General features: G+C 35.9%; 2 protein-coding genes across 2 annotated transcripts; both read left to right on the top strand.

Annotated features, from left to right (window-relative positions):
• LOC18782008 (UTP--glucose-1-phosphate uridylyltransferase) lies at positions 1,012–8,971 on the top strand. The gene is made up of 22 exons (XM_007217163.2): positions 1,012–1,355; positions 1,464–1,551; positions 1,637–1,684; positions 1,826–1,920; positions 2,035–2,125; positions 3,036–3,096; positions 3,183–3,260; positions 3,340–3,390; positions 3,497–3,570; positions 4,791–4,863; positions 4,957–5,014; positions 5,148–5,194; positions 5,266–5,331; positions 6,022–6,054; positions 7,144–7,196; positions 7,262–7,337; positions 7,408–7,464; positions 7,565–7,648; positions 7,735–7,833; positions 7,916–8,020; positions 8,467–8,538; positions 8,645–8,971. Exons 2-22 carry the CDS (start codon positions 1,484–1,486, stop codon positions 8,669–8,671), a joined length of 1,416 nt encoding a protein of 471 aa, XP_007217225.1. The 5' UTR covers positions 1,012–1,355; positions 1,464–1,483; the 3' UTR covers positions 8,672–8,971.
• On the top strand, positions 10,067–12,226 carry LOC18783862 (transcription elongation factor SPT4 homolog 1). The gene is made up of 5 exons (XM_007215102.2): positions 10,067–10,278; positions 10,374–10,465; positions 10,568–10,623; positions 10,952–11,013; positions 11,906–12,226. The coding sequence occupies exons 1-5, from the start codon at positions 10,186–10,188 to the stop codon at positions 11,954–11,956; spliced, it is 354 nt and encodes a 117-aa protein (XP_007215164.1). The 5' UTR covers positions 10,067–10,185; the 3' UTR covers positions 11,957–12,226.

The raw sequence follows: 14,807 nt of genomic DNA on the forward strand, positions 1-14,807 counted from the left end.
ACAACTACACCTCCTTGCACCTTAATAGATCCGTCACTAGTGCCAAAGGTCTTTTGAGCAGACGTACGAATTCCCCACACTACTATACATCCATCTCCAATGGGTGACCATAAAATGTATTATTCAAGGATTGAAAAGCTTTGGGTTTTTGCAGATATTTCAATAATATTATATTCCACATTAAGAAGTAATGGTTACTTATGGTACTACTTGTGAAGTTAGGTATGAGTTTGACAACTTTCAAGAGTTTGATTTTTTCAGTCGTTGAAGCTGTAAGTTTAGAGTTCTCGAGCACTAAAAATTCTTTAACAAATATTAATTTGATTGGAGTTGAAATGTTTGAGTTGCAGATACCCAAAATTTATGAAACTTGAGAAAAGTCTCTCAATTGTTTTTGTCTTTATGAAAACTTCAAGATGTGTTATGCTCATTGCGATCCTCTCTAGTTTTTTGGGCCTACGCAATACCATAACGGGGCTACTCTTTGTAGGTGAAGTGAAGTTCAAACCAATTGAATGGGGTGGCTTGGGCGCTGCTAGTGCTAGGTAGACTGGAATAATGTGGGCCAAATTTCTGATGCAGCATGGAGTGGGCTTCAAATACAAAACATGGACTACAAGTATTTGCTTGTTTGGGCTTTATCAGTTGTGAGCTACATAAAAGTATCGTAGGTTTGCTTTTGGACCTGATAGCACCCATGGGCCAACTTGCAGGAGATCTTGGCGGGCCCATGAGCTTTACTCTGCTTTTGGATGTATATGGGCTCGGAATCATGGCTCCGGTAAATGAGTGATACCACTTTATTGCATCAACAGTTGACAGTCGTCTATAAAATGCAAATTTATTCCCCCAATGCGATAGTAGTAGAACAACTGATAATCAAGATGTTCCATAGGAAAAAAAAGAAGATAAAAGAGAATAATTGACAAAGGTAGCAAAATAGAATTGGAAATTGGAAATTGGAAACTAGAGAGAGAGAAACAACTGTTCAGACTGACAGACAGACAGTCAGATTAGATAGGTGGCAACCCAAAACTGGTGGGACGAGGGAAGTGAGGTGTCAATGTTGGCGTAAAAGAGGCGCCACTCTTTTCTCAGATTAGACGAAGCGGAACCAAAACGTCATATTCGCCTGCATATTCGTTGTCCCAAAAACCAAACCCATCTTCATTATTCGTTATTATAAAAACCAACCTCTTTACCCCACCAAAATCAAAAATCACTACGCAGCGAAACCAACCCACTGTTTTACGTTAACCATATACACTTTGCCAAATCTCACTTAGTCCCTACATCCTACAGTACAAACACATTTCCGGAATTTCTATATCTCAAAGTCACTCTCATTCTTCAAGGTGCGCACAGCTTATATCAATATCAGTATCAATATCATCACCTCTCTCTGTCTCTCTCTGTCCAATTTCGAAGCTCACATCTCTCGTTTCTTTTTGTTCTCTCCCTAGAATTTTGAGGCTCTTCACCAATGGCTGCTGTAGCTACCGCTAACGTCGACAAGCTCAAATCTGAAGTCGCTGCTCTGAGCCAAATCAGGTGCGCTAGTCTAGTTTCTCGTTGGATCCAGTTGTGAATTTCTGATTCCTATGTGATCTGAGCTTGATTTTGTTCGTTTTTGCAGCGACAATGAGAAAAACGGATTCATCAACCTCGTCTCTCGTTATGTCAGGTGCGAATCGAATTTGTTTGTTTTTTTTTGGTCTGTTTGGTTGATGAGAAAATGATGATCAGTTTGAGACTCAAATCCTAATGAATTTGTGTATGTTGATTGAATCTTTGTGTTTGAATGTTATCCAACAACATGTAACAGTGGAGGAGAAGCAGAACATGTGGAGTGGAGTAAGATCCAGACTCCTACTGATGAAGTAGTGGTCCCTTATGATGGCTTGGCACCTACTCCTGACGGTAATCTTAATCTTAAATTTTCTTTCATTTTTATTTTTCTGTTTATTTAGCGATTCACATTTGTGAATTGTAAAATGCTTATGGTTATGGTTCTTGAATTCTTGATCTGTAAAGATCCTGCGGAGATCAAGACGCTTTTGGACAAACTTGTGGTGCTAAAGCTTAATGGAGGTTTGGGAACAACAATGGGTTGCACTGGCCCCAAGTATGCCTTCGAATCTCATTTTGATTACGTTTCTTTTTCTTGTTTACGTATGGCTCGTTAAGGTGGCAATTGTTATTTCATTACCAGTTCCATGCAAAAAATCTTACTGGCTGATTTAGATTTGGGATTCGGATTCCTGATGTAGGAGAATGTTACCTTTTTTTAATTTAAAAATGTTATGCCTTTTCATATCTGCATTACACAATTAACTTGTGGCTCAATTATTTATTTTTTAACTTTGCAAAAGAAACTAGGGACTAGGGAGTAGTTTGATTATCCCCGCTTGGCCTCCATTTGTTGTACCTGACTATTAAGGTGTTTTGCTTTATTGTTTTGTTGCTTCAATCTTGCAATATTTCTTCACGTTGAAAATGCATTGAATAATTCAAATTCGTAGATGAACTGCTCTACTGGTGGATGTGCTGTAATGCATCATGTCAAAGATTTAAATCCAACCTGATTATATTTGGATTAACATTTTAGTGTCCTGATGTCAAGTTTTAATTGGATCAAACCAAACATTGGCTAGTTCTAATCCAACCCAGACCAGAACCTTGTAGTAAGGTTTGATAATATAAATCTATATATTCATTTGGTAACGAAAGCTATATATTCTTATTGCTTTAAATGAAAAGTTACTTTTTAAATATCAGATATAGATGAAAAAGTGTACATGTTATTTGAGTTCTGATCTTGGATATTGAATTTTCTTTTGCATTCAATGCCTTTGCAATTTTGTAGATCCGCCAGACTTGAATTCTGTAATGGATACTGCTATACTAATCTAATTCTGGTTCAAAATCTGGTTCATCTACACAAAAGAGACCCAATCATGGGGTGCTATTCTGTATATCGTCTATCTCATTTCCATAACATCAATGATTCTAGGTTCATTTTCTTTGTCATGTAGGTCTGTCATTGAAGTTCGAAATGGGTTGACATTTCTGGACTTAATTGTCATCCAGATTGAGGTTATCTTTTTGTCTTTTCTTTCTCTCTGCCTCTCTCTTCTCTCTCTCTCGATGTTTATATCAGCTTACCCAGCTAATATTTTCAGACTCTCAATAACAAATATGGGAGCAGTGTTCCCCTGCTTTTGATGAACTCATTCAACACTCATGATGATACACAGAAGGTTTGAGTATTTACTTCTGTAGTTTATTATTTCATCCTTACATTTTGCCTGTGAGCTAACTAGGTCTTGCCTCCATTAGATTGTAGAAAAGTACACCAAGTCAAATGTTCAGATTCATACTTTTAACCAGGTCTGTGGTACCTTTCTTGATCATGTGCTTTTCTATTTATTCTTGTGTATACTGAATACTTAAAACATTGAACTTATACCTTTTCCAATATTTTTTGGATGTGCAGAGTCAGTATCCTCGTCTGGTTGTTGAAGATTTTTCGCCACTTCCATCCAAAGGACAGACTGGCAAGGATGGATGGTATATTTTATTATTCACTCTGGGGCTCATGCACAATTGTTTCCCAGTTAGCTTTTAGTTTTGTACTGTTATTTGTATTTGGTGCCTATATAATCCGTGCCTGATGATCTGTTAATACTTTTGCTGAGATTTCCGTCTGGTATTCAAACACACACGTGTATGATTTCATGTGTGTGTGGGGCCAATCATATTTCTGTGTGTGTTTATGCATGTCTGACATGATTTTTATGTTTTGTTCGAGGAAGTTAGTTGTTATGAAATGAAAGCATTGATATGGTTGTTGTGACTTTTCTGAAATGGTTAATGCAAATTGCTGTTGATAAAACCAATTAAACATTGTAATTGCACAACTATGGTGGATCCATGCTCTTTCAACTTTCAGTTATATTTTAAAATTATGTTATGATGTCGCCATGAGTCATGTGTATTTGTGTATTCTCATATGTTGAAGGAAATCTAGTTGTTAAATTGTCTTTTACCTTCTTTTGATATCATTTGGGATTGTTAGACTAGTTTATGATATCAATAAAAAAGGGCACCACAATGAAGACATTCAGGGGCAAACTTGTATCAACTCATACAACTAAAGTCAGCATGCATTTCTTGTACAAATCCTGCCTTACTAGCCAATAATCACTCCTGGTATCATTTACTTCTTTTCCCCTCACATATATTTCAGGCCAACTCCTATCCAAAGTGCATAATACAGAGCAGGTTCTAAGTTTTGTTTATGAGCTTTCCTGTAACCTGGTGTAATTATTGTTTTTGGGTCAAAACCAGTGTAGTTAATAGGGAAAAGGAAATTTTTTTTATGGCACAAATTCATATAATATTTTGTCTACTCTCTTTTTCTAGTGGTTTCAGTAACCAGGATCCCTCATGAACATTTTTCCTTTTACACATGTTAACAAAAGGACTTCTGTGGTGCAACTAGCTTTTTCTTTATTTTTTATTATGAGAATTTGGTATTCGTTCTTTGTCTAGTAGTTTGAGTGACCACGAACCTGCGTGAATATTGTTGCCTTTAACACTCGCATATTTAACACTAGAACGTTTTGTTTTCCTTGGTAGTGGGCTTGTCATTGTGATGTAGTGATTTAGATTTAAAAAAAACACCTAAGCCCTGTAATTGATAGTTGGTAGGAATCTAATTTTATATCGAGTGAAATTTCATGCAACGTCCCATTCTTTCTGCTCATGATCATTGTATGCACATGAAGGTATCCTCCTGGCCATGGTGATGTGTTCCCATCCCTAAAGAATAGCGGCAAACTTGATCTGTTATTGTCACAGGTTGGTCTCTTGATGCCTTTTGTGATCATTTTATTATATGCTCATGTCCCAGGTATAATTTTTCCTGCACTTGCATCTCTCTCTATTTTTCAGGGTAAGGAATACGTGTTTGTTGCTAACTCGGACAACTTGGGTGCTGTTGTTGATTTGAGTATCCTATTTGTGGTTCAGATTGGCACGTCTACTTTCTAGATTATGGTTCTTCACTGTGTATGATATATTATTCTTTCACTTTGATAAAAGAAGTCCTTTTAGATGTTATTATCCTTGACCGGATGCAATAGAAATTCTAAATCATTTGATCCACAAAAAGAACGAATACTGCATGGAGGTATGAAAAGGTTATTGGTATTACCTTTTCATCTTCAAAGTAGTTTCTACATATCTTTCTTATTTATGCAGGTTACACCAAAAACATTGGCAGATGTGAAGGGTGGCACTCTGATCTCTTATGAGGGAAGGGTTCAGGTACAAATTTTTTATCCATTGGGCTATGATATATTGAAAACTTTCTATTTTGACTTCTTTCTTATGAAGCAGAAATTATTATTACTAAACTTTGGTGGCCTCTCCACATCTCTTCAGTGCGTACTTTTATCAAGCTATTTTTATTTCAAGAAGTTTGTTTATGAGCGTTTTATTTTCTTCTTCTTCATCATCATTTTTTTTAATTGCACGTTTTCAAATATTTAGAAGTTTAGTCTTCTTAATAACAAAATAACATCCTTTTCATTGTAGTTTGTTGAAATAAAGAGATAATATAAAAAGTGTCACTATGGGACAACAGATGTGGCAGTGATTTAGTAGTAAATGACCTTATATTTCACATATAAGCATCAGTTTCGAACCTTGATCACCCAAAACAATGGGATTTTGTGAAGACAATCTAGTTGAACTGGCTGGTTCTCAAGAACTGTGAGCTGGTTAACCTAATTCACGGTTGAATGGCCCAGTTCCCCTTTTGTGGCTCTTTTTTTCAGCGAATGGCCTTTAAATGAAAACCTGATTGGTCAGCTGGCAGATTCTCCTGGTTAACCCCTTTTTTTAAAGAATGGCATTAACTCAATGTGAATGCATCTTCTTTCCATTATGATGCAACATTTTTGAGAACTCTGGCTATGCATGACCTTTTTCCTTTTATCTGATGTTCTTGTGCAGCTCCTGGAAATTGCTCAAGTCCCTGATGCACATGTAAGTTGTGTTTCTATTGTTGTACTGCCCACCCCACCTTATATTTAGTTTGTCATCTTGTTCTTGCTGCAGATAGCAGCTATTTACTAATCTCACTACAGATAGCAGCTATTACTATATAGATAGAATTCCTACTTGTACGCTAATTGAACCGCTGAAGTAGTAGGGGGAGGCAGACGAGATGATACGTAACAAAGCAGTTGTTCGTGTAGAATGACTTACTTTGTTTTTCAAGGCATTGTGTTGGTGGGAATTTATGCGGAGGTGGTTCAACTGCCTTTGATAATTGAATCATTGGAGATTTAGGATTGTAACCAATCAATCTTATTATCGTTAGTTTTCAACCCAAGAATTTAATATATTTTTCTAAAATAATACCACCAAAACGACGTGGAAATCCGGTTTGCGGGAAGTGCCAACACTTTGAGTGTGGTGGGACTGGTAGAGCTGAATAATTCACTGCAAGTTCTGTGGTGAGATATAGGCATTTGAACATAGCTGTTGATAAGAAGATTGCAAACTAACAAATCTACTAAACAAATGGATAATAGGATGGATGGTTGGATTTCTTTTTTAAGCCTTGAATTGTGACAATAAGTAGTACATTCAGTAGGTTTAAAGATGAGGATACTACATGCCACTTAATCATGGTTCATACAATTGGAGAGCAATGTAGAAGAAGTTGTATGTAATGTAAAACACTCACATTTTAACCTCATTTCTGATATCTCTAAATAAATAGAGTACAAATGGAGCTCAAAGTTTTGTATAGAACATGCAGTTCTATCTATTACAATAAAATTTTCTACATATTGAAAATAGAAATCGCTCCTCCTTGATTCACTGCAAGTGCCAATTTATCCCTTTTACTATTCTCAATTTCTATCTTCATCATGATGCTGTCTTGAGTGATGCATTGTCATCCTTGACAATTGATAACAATGACCTGGCCTTTGGTTTGCTTCCTTTTATTGGAAATTAGGTGTTGTACCTGTATCCTTGCGTTGGATGATACAAGCACATTCCTGTTTACAATACAGATTTGCCCAGTTTATAGTTTGATGATATGGGGTGCTTTCTTTGAAACAGGTCAATGAATTCAAGTCCATAGAGAAGTTCAAAATTTTCAACACAAATAATTTGTAAGTCATGTTACCCCAAATCTTGTAAACATCCATCAGTTGTATGCTAACAAAGTACCATTCAGGTGGGTGAACTTGAATGCAATTAAAAGGCTCGTGGAAGCTGATGCACTTAAGATGGAAATTATCCCAAACCCGAAGGTATACATTTTTCATATGAAGCCTCATTGTGCCAAGATTCTGGTTTTCTGATGCTTAGATTTGTTTATAGGAAGTGGATGGAGTCAAAGTTCTTCAGCTAGAAACTGCGGCTGGTGCAGCAATCAGGGTACTGAATACAATTCATTTTAGGATGTTATCGATAGTTAAAGCTTGTTGTTCAATTTTCTATAGGAATTGATCTTTTAATGATTCGTTCCAATGACCAGTTCTTTAATCATGCTATTGGTATCAATGTACCTCGATCTCGATTTCTTCCAGTGAAGGCAACTTCTGATTTGCTTCTTGTCCAGGTAACCTTCTTTTCCCAATTCTAGATCTTGGATCTTTACTAATGATTTCAGGCTTGTCTAACGCATGTATCTATCTTCTTTTGCAGTCTGACCTTTATACCTTAGAAGATGGCTTTGTTATCCGGAACAAAGCTAGAACAAATCCTGCAAATCCAACTATTGAACTGGGGCCTGAATTTAAGAAGGTGAGTATTTAATGTAGTGATCTCATGACTTTTTGATGTCGCTGCTTCTTGATAATGATTGTGATCATTTCTTTCCTTATAGGTTGGCAATTTCTTGAGTCGATTCAAGTCAATTCCCAGCATCCTTGAGCTCGATAGCCTTAAGGTGTCTGGTGATGTGTGGTTTGGTGCTGGCGTTGTTCTCAAGGTATGCATGTACCCAATAACTTAAAAGTTGCATCTTTTTTTTTTTTGAGGTCATGCCCACCAATATCCTGGTCGAATTTAGTATTTGACTTTGATGAAAAGTTATTGATATTTGACCTTTAGTTAAGTTATAATGAATTGGATCGGGAGATTAAAAGGAAAAAGAAAGAAAAAAGGAGAAATTTTGATGTTGGTGGAATTTTTAATTACATACATGTAGACAAGTATATGGTCATAGTTTGCTTCCCCCCCACCACAACTCTTCTATATGGTTTGTGGTTTGTCCATGTCTACTAGATTGCAACATAGATTATTAACCATCCATGTCCGTTATTGATCTCTTTTCATTTTTCTTCTGGGAACCCTTCACCCTTTCCATAGACAATAATTCAATGGTTATGTATGGCATATTAATGTTGTCTGCCATTTTGTTTTTATTTAATGAAGGGGAAAGTAACTATCACAGCAAAATCTGGGGTGAAGTTGGAAATTCCTGATAATGCTGTGCTTGAGAACAAGGTAAAACACAGTCAGTTTAGATTTAGACCATTGTACTTTTTCTCTCTATTACGTTGATTATGGTCGGTCACTGTTTGATGTGCTGGTTATTTGCACTTCTGTGCAGGATATCAATGGCCCTGAGGACCTCTAAGTTTCTTGTTCTGGAATGAATCAGAGAGCATACTCAAGTTGAAGATCGAGTCCTGTGGTTGTGCCATGCTTGATTATTCTGATAGGGAAATAAATGTTTTACAATTTTTGTTGCATATGAGTTTGGTCAAGGTCTCTGGTTTCCATGTTTAACCCTACTGTTTATGAATGAAAGTTTAATGCCAAGGCAGAGCATAACATATTAGTTATGTATTGGTGTTTCTTCATAATTGGCATTTTTTTTCTTTGTACTTCTAATCCGTGTCATAATTAGGCAATGAAGGAGAAAGTAGATTGAATATTCTTTGTAGGGCCTCCCATAGCAAAGCAGGATTTGGTCATTGTCCATCCTTTTAAACTATACATACTACCATCGAATCGCTTGCCTGATACTGTGTTCGAGAAAGATCTTCTAATTTATTTGTCTTTTAATTTACTAATCTTATACCCTAAATTTAAATATCAACTTTATCATCCGCCTATATTATAAAATGTAGCAGTATGACCGTAAATGACAATTTAAGGATTTAGTAATAACACTGGGTTGATGTTAGTAATAACCAGATAATGTACACAAGGAGGATGTTTTTACACTTCGCATGTTGGCAATAAAGAGAAGCAAATTGCTAATGTTGTGCTTCTTTATGAATCTATCAAAGAATTCGTAAATTCTCGTATAATAACTGATTTGGGGCAATATCAGATGCAATAATACCATGGACATCCACATTACTTATCACATCATGTAGAATTTACTTTCTGGATCTTTCCAATAAACTCAGCCTTTGCGAATATTGTTTTAACATATAATGGCTGTGCAATAGGTATATAAATTACTTCTTTTATATGTAACTGGTTGGGTGTGCCTCATATTCCATTTTCATATGGTCTGTCCTAAATTTTGTCAATTGAATTGTACTAAGGGAGATATACACCATATAATATATGCAGTGATTCTTGGCCTTGCATTTTGTCTGTTCATTGGTGGATTTCATACTTTCTCAACATAAAGAGGATTTCACTACTCCTAATGGCTCGTTTGGGACTGCTTCTTTAGAAAACACTTTTGTTCATAAATGTTTTTAGTAAAAACGCTTTTATTATAAAAACGTCGAAATTTTCATAAAAAATCCAAGTGCTTCTACAACCCACAAATACTTATTAATTTTTCTACTAAACACTGTCTGAAACTTTTTACTATCAAAAAACGCTTTTAGCTATTCCAGAATCACTCTCAATAGATGCTAATACTACATTACAAACAGCTACTTTGATCACTTCAACAGAAATCCCTAAACATTCACTTCCGACAACCAATTGTTTTCATAAACAGGCATTGGCTTGAAGTGAAAACAAGTTTTTTTAAATTGATAAAAGAAAGGAGAGGAGAGACTCTAGAAGGTTGTATTGTACCCAAGAAACAAAAATAAAAACCACTATATAGCGTGCCCCTATTTTCATATTAGAAGAGGCAAACGTAATTGGTGTACGAGCGTCTATTTTGGCTGAAAGAAGATGAGAAACGCACAACCTGCCCAGATTCCGACCAGCTTCGGCCACGAGCTTAGAGCTTGCCTTCGTTGCCGCCTCGTCAAGACGTACGATCAGGTCAGGTTTTAGTTTTGCTTTTGGTTTTTGCTATTTCAGAGATTTTAGGGTTTTGGTTGAGTACAAAACAAACACAAATACAAATTCAAATGCAGTTCAGGGAATCGGGATGTGAGAACTGCCCTTTCTTCAATCTGCACGATGATAACGAGCGCATCTCCGATTGCACCACCCCTAATTTTAACGGGTCGGTCGTCCGTACTCTTCTTCTCTGAGACGATTTTGATTTTCTTCCTTGTTTTTTGGTCATCGCCAATTGACCTGCATGTTCGCATTGCTTGGGTTTCAGGATAATTTCAATGATGGATCCAACTAGGAGTTGGGCTGGACGGTGGCTCCGAATTGGTATGTTTTTCTTTCAGCTCTTGTCTTGTTTCATAAATTTATTCATTTCAAATAAGTGATTTTGAGAATCATTCTTTTGCTTTTACTCTTCTTTCTACTTTTCTTCTGGAATTTGCTTGCTTGTGAAATATTTCATCTTGAAATCTATTTTTGAGTCTCTTATGCATTCTTTTAACACTTGATATCATTGTGGCTGACCCTGAAGTTCTAAATGACCCTGTGCTTCCATTTTTTGCTTTTAGAAATTTTCCATGCTCTAGATTATGCATTCAATCTGGCATTTGATTTACATATCTGGAACTGGCTTTGGAATTTAAATTTTTTGCAGGAAAATTTGTCCCTGGCGTCTACACTCTTGCTGTTTCAGAGGCTCTATCAGAGGATTTGCAGGTAACACAATGCTTTTGCTATTTTGCTTTGTTAGTTATATAAATTTCCAATAAATTGGGTAGCGGCCACTTGTTTTTTATTTGTTAATGTGGTCAATTCATTTAACTATATAATTTCGTGTATTGTGGGCTTTCGGTTGGGATACTTGTCCAGTAGCTAGTTAGCTACCAGATCTTTCAAACGAATTTACAAGTACCTTGAAAACTCTGTCTCGTACATAACTTTAGGAGTAAAGAAAGAATTCCAGCTTGTGGAACTTTGTTTAACAGTCCAGCCAGATATGACTGGCTTTTGTAACGTGTTCTGTATATTCATGGTTGAAGTATTTAATTTTAACTGTAAAAGAAACTATAGCTAGGACACAGTGCTGTTGTTGGAAAATTCTCTTTCTTTTATTTGTCAATCGTTGAGCCACAGAGCATATCTAATGGTTTAGTCTCCCTTTCCCTTTTCCTTCCCGTGAGGTGTAAATTGGTCCTTTAATCTGTTTATATTGTGAAAACTGCTGTATGATTTTATCATTCATGAGGATCAGTTCTGTAATAATCCCATTCGCAGTCATGGTTACATAGATAGATGTACCATGAAAGCCAAATGGGGCAATTCAGTGTTAGGACTTTGCATTATATAAGTAACTCATCGTCCGCTTGTTCCTTCCCATTTCATTATCATTGGCATTGGAGCTTAAACCGGCCATGTGTACAGATATTCACGGACAGTTTCCATGTGTCTTGTTTACTTTCCAAATCCATAGAGATTGCTTGTATTGGGAGGGTTGAACTTCTAGCACTAATTGCATGACTTGGATTTTTGCGTTCTTTTTTTCCCATTGTATTTCGATCTGTTACATAATGCATTAGCTGATTTCTTTACTTGGTTCATCTTTTTGCAGAATTTATGCGAAGATGAGCGGGTGCAATATGTACCACCAAAGCGTGCATGAATGACCAATTGATCGGACCAAACAAGAACAAATCCCTGTTGAAAACATTTTCAAGACTTTAAGCAAATGTATGTTTATGAAAACAATTGGTTGTCGGAAGTGAATGTTTTCTATAGGAGTTTCTCCTAAAGTGATCAAAGTAGGCCCTTTGTAATGTAGTATTAGGAGTAGTAGAATCCTCCTTATTTTGGGCAAATATGAAGGCCACCAATTAATAGACCAAATGCAAGGCCAAGAATCACAATATATATATATATATATATTATGGTGTATCTCCTTTAGCAGAATTCAATTGACAAAATGCAAGGCCACATGCAAATGGAATATGAGGCGCACACGCATATGTGCTCGCATCCAATGAGTTACGTATAAAAGAAGTAATTTATATACCTATTGCACAGCCATTATATGTTAAAACAATATTTGCTAAGGCTGAGTTTATTGGAACAAATCCAGAAAGTCATACTCCATGTATTATTTCCGGACTTGATGAGTAATCAGTAATGTAGTGTCCGTAGCATTATTGTTATTGTTTTTTGATATTGCCCTAAATCAGTAGCAAATTTACTTCTGGTTTGGACCTGGCCTTACCTGCCTTCAATAAGCGCTTCCTAGATATAGGTCCATTTTCATCAAGATGTAATTGAAGTATAGTCCCTCTTCCACTCTCACCAAATATGCAATTAGTATGTCTATAATTTTTAAGGAATTTACAGTATATGCCACTATTATAAATGAAATTATATGAAAACACATTACTAAAATTCAGAATTTCCTTACATATATATATATATATATATATATATATGGAAAACACAACCGAGACCTTGTAGGATACATAGATTCTCGATATCTCGAGGATTCACACAAGAGTAACTCCCAAACTGGTTATGTATTTACTTATGGCAGTACAATGATCTCATGGCTATCTACCAAACAAACTTTGGTTGTTCCATCCTTTAATCATTTGGAAACTCTTGTACTGCTCCATGAAGCCAAAATGTTTATGGTTATTAGGATCTCAAGTCCATCATATTCGGAGTACATGTGATCTTCCTTAAACAACAAAAGATCATGTTCAAAGCTCCTTCTATAACTCAATTCAAAGAAAGGTTATCAAAGGTGACATAACCAAACACATATCATCAAAATTCTTCTACACACATGAGATTTAAAAAGTCAAGAGATCGATGTCGAACAATCTTGGACAAGTAGAATGTAAATTATCGCTCATGTAAACAATATGTTGAATGTCCTTGGTTGGTAAAGAAAATATGTTGGATGTCCTTATTTGTTAAAAAAAAAAAAAGAAGAGGTGGAAGGTTTGTATGCCATTTAGAAAATTATCAGGGACCTTTATGTCACAGACTCTAATACTTAAAGAATTAGGGTTATTAAGAAACTAATCCCCCTGCCTATAAATATTAGATTATAAATTACAAAAGCGAAGAGAGTGAAACCTATTTCCTCTGTATCGGCACCTCATAAACAAACTAGTCTAACTCAAATCTTCTTCTCCATTAAGTTTGCAATCATGGGCCAAGGTATGTTTCTTTCTTTATATGTTGATTGAAAGCTATTTTAAAAACTATCAAATTCTGGATCTTGGATTTCTGCTTTACATATTAGAGTTATGGTTGAAATTTTCATGATATTCCCATTATGGATTTTGGCGTTTGATTTGTATTGATTAAATCATACCTATTATGTTTTTATGGTGATTAAATTTGATGTTTTACTTTTACACTGCACTGAATCATGAAAGATTATGAGTTCGTTTAGGAATGCGTCTTTAGGATTCACTTATGCTTATAAGGGCTTCTAGCAAAAGCGCATGAATTATAAAAACGTTGAAATTTTCATAAGAAATTCCAAGTGCTTCTCCAGAAAGTGCTTCTATGACCTATTTGCACTTCAAAATGTTTTTGCCAAATACTGTTAGAAATGCTTTTAACCCTTACAGAAGTACTCCCAAACATACCATATATTTTTTTTCGTTGGAGGCTCGAATGAGTAAATAAAGGAATTATTATTGGTATGCATATGTTCCTTTTTTATACATGAAATGATGTGAAGTGATGTATGTTGAATAGACTACGCACAAGTGTTCCTTTTTTATTATTTGTTGATCATCATTTAGACTATTAATTATTTTACTACTCAAACAAACACTCGATCTCACTTTACCTCATGAAACTGAAATTTTCTCACTTAACCCCTAAAATCTCTAAATATGGTTGAAATTTTCTCATTTTACTACTCCCATAAAAAATAAAGCTAAATGTGTTGATGTGGCATGTGCATCTTCAGATGCTCAATGGGCATGAGCTTCCCTTTGAATAACAAGTTGTCGGAGGGAGACATAGTGAGGCTGGGGTCGTCCATACGGTCATGGCTAGGCCTAGAAGAGACCGTGAAGTTGAACTCTTTCTCACATTCCACGCCATCATCCAACTCTACTTTATCAACATCATCATCTTCCTGTGAGCTATCGTCGTCATATTCTTGGGGCTCTGCATTGCTCTTGATTGTACTGTGGCCATAGGGTTTGTGGCTCAGCTTCGTTTTCATTGGGGAAGCTTAATTTTTAGGGTTTGCAGACCTTTTTGCCATTAGGCAAAGCAAGTGAAAGACAATGTATGAAAAAAGAAATTTAAGGAGAGAGAAAAGTTTAAGGGGTGGGCACTACTTTTACCATGTCACAAAGTTCAGATTGGGAGTATAGGATCACATGGTAAAAAGATTGAAATAGTCCTGCCACATCATCAAAACTAATGGAGTTATGAATAAAGATGATGATATAAGGCAAAGTGGAACACCAAACCTTGGTCAATAGGGCAAAGTGGGCCAC

This window comes from Prunus persica, chromosome G3 (genome assembly GCF_000346465.2).
Source record: "Prunus persica cultivar Lovell chromosome G3, Prunus_persica_NCBIv2, whole genome shotgun sequence".
Lineage (NCBI taxonomy): Eukaryota > Viridiplantae > Streptophyta > Magnoliopsida > Rosales > Rosaceae > Prunus > Prunus persica.

Excerpts from the sequence above, each read along its gene's own strand:
- LOC18782008 (XM_007217163.2), top strand. The coding sequence starts at position 1,484 with ATGGCTGCTGTAGCTACCGCTAACGTCGACAAGCTCAAATCTGAAGTC. Across the intron at positions 4,864-4,956 it reads TTGATCTGTTATTGTCACAG|GGTAAGGAATACGTGTTTGT; the intron begins GTTGGTCTCTTG and ends TCTATTTTTCAG. Across the intron at positions 8,021-8,466 it reads GTGCTGGCGTTGTTCTCAAG|GGGAAAGTAACTATCACAGC; the intron begins GTATGCATGTAC and ends TATTTAATGAAG.
- LOC18783862 (XM_007215102.2), top strand. The coding sequence starts at position 10,186 with ATGAGAAACGCACAACCTGCCCAGATTCCGACCAGCTTCGGCCACGAG. Across the intron at positions 10,624-10,951 it reads TGGACGGTGGCTCCGAATTG|GAAAATTTGTCCCTGGCGTC; the intron begins GTATGTTTTTCT and ends AATTTTTTGCAG. Across the intron at positions 11,014-11,905 it reads CTCTATCAGAGGATTTGCAG|AATTTATGCGAAGATGAGCG; the intron begins GTAACACAATGC and ends ATCTTTTTGCAG.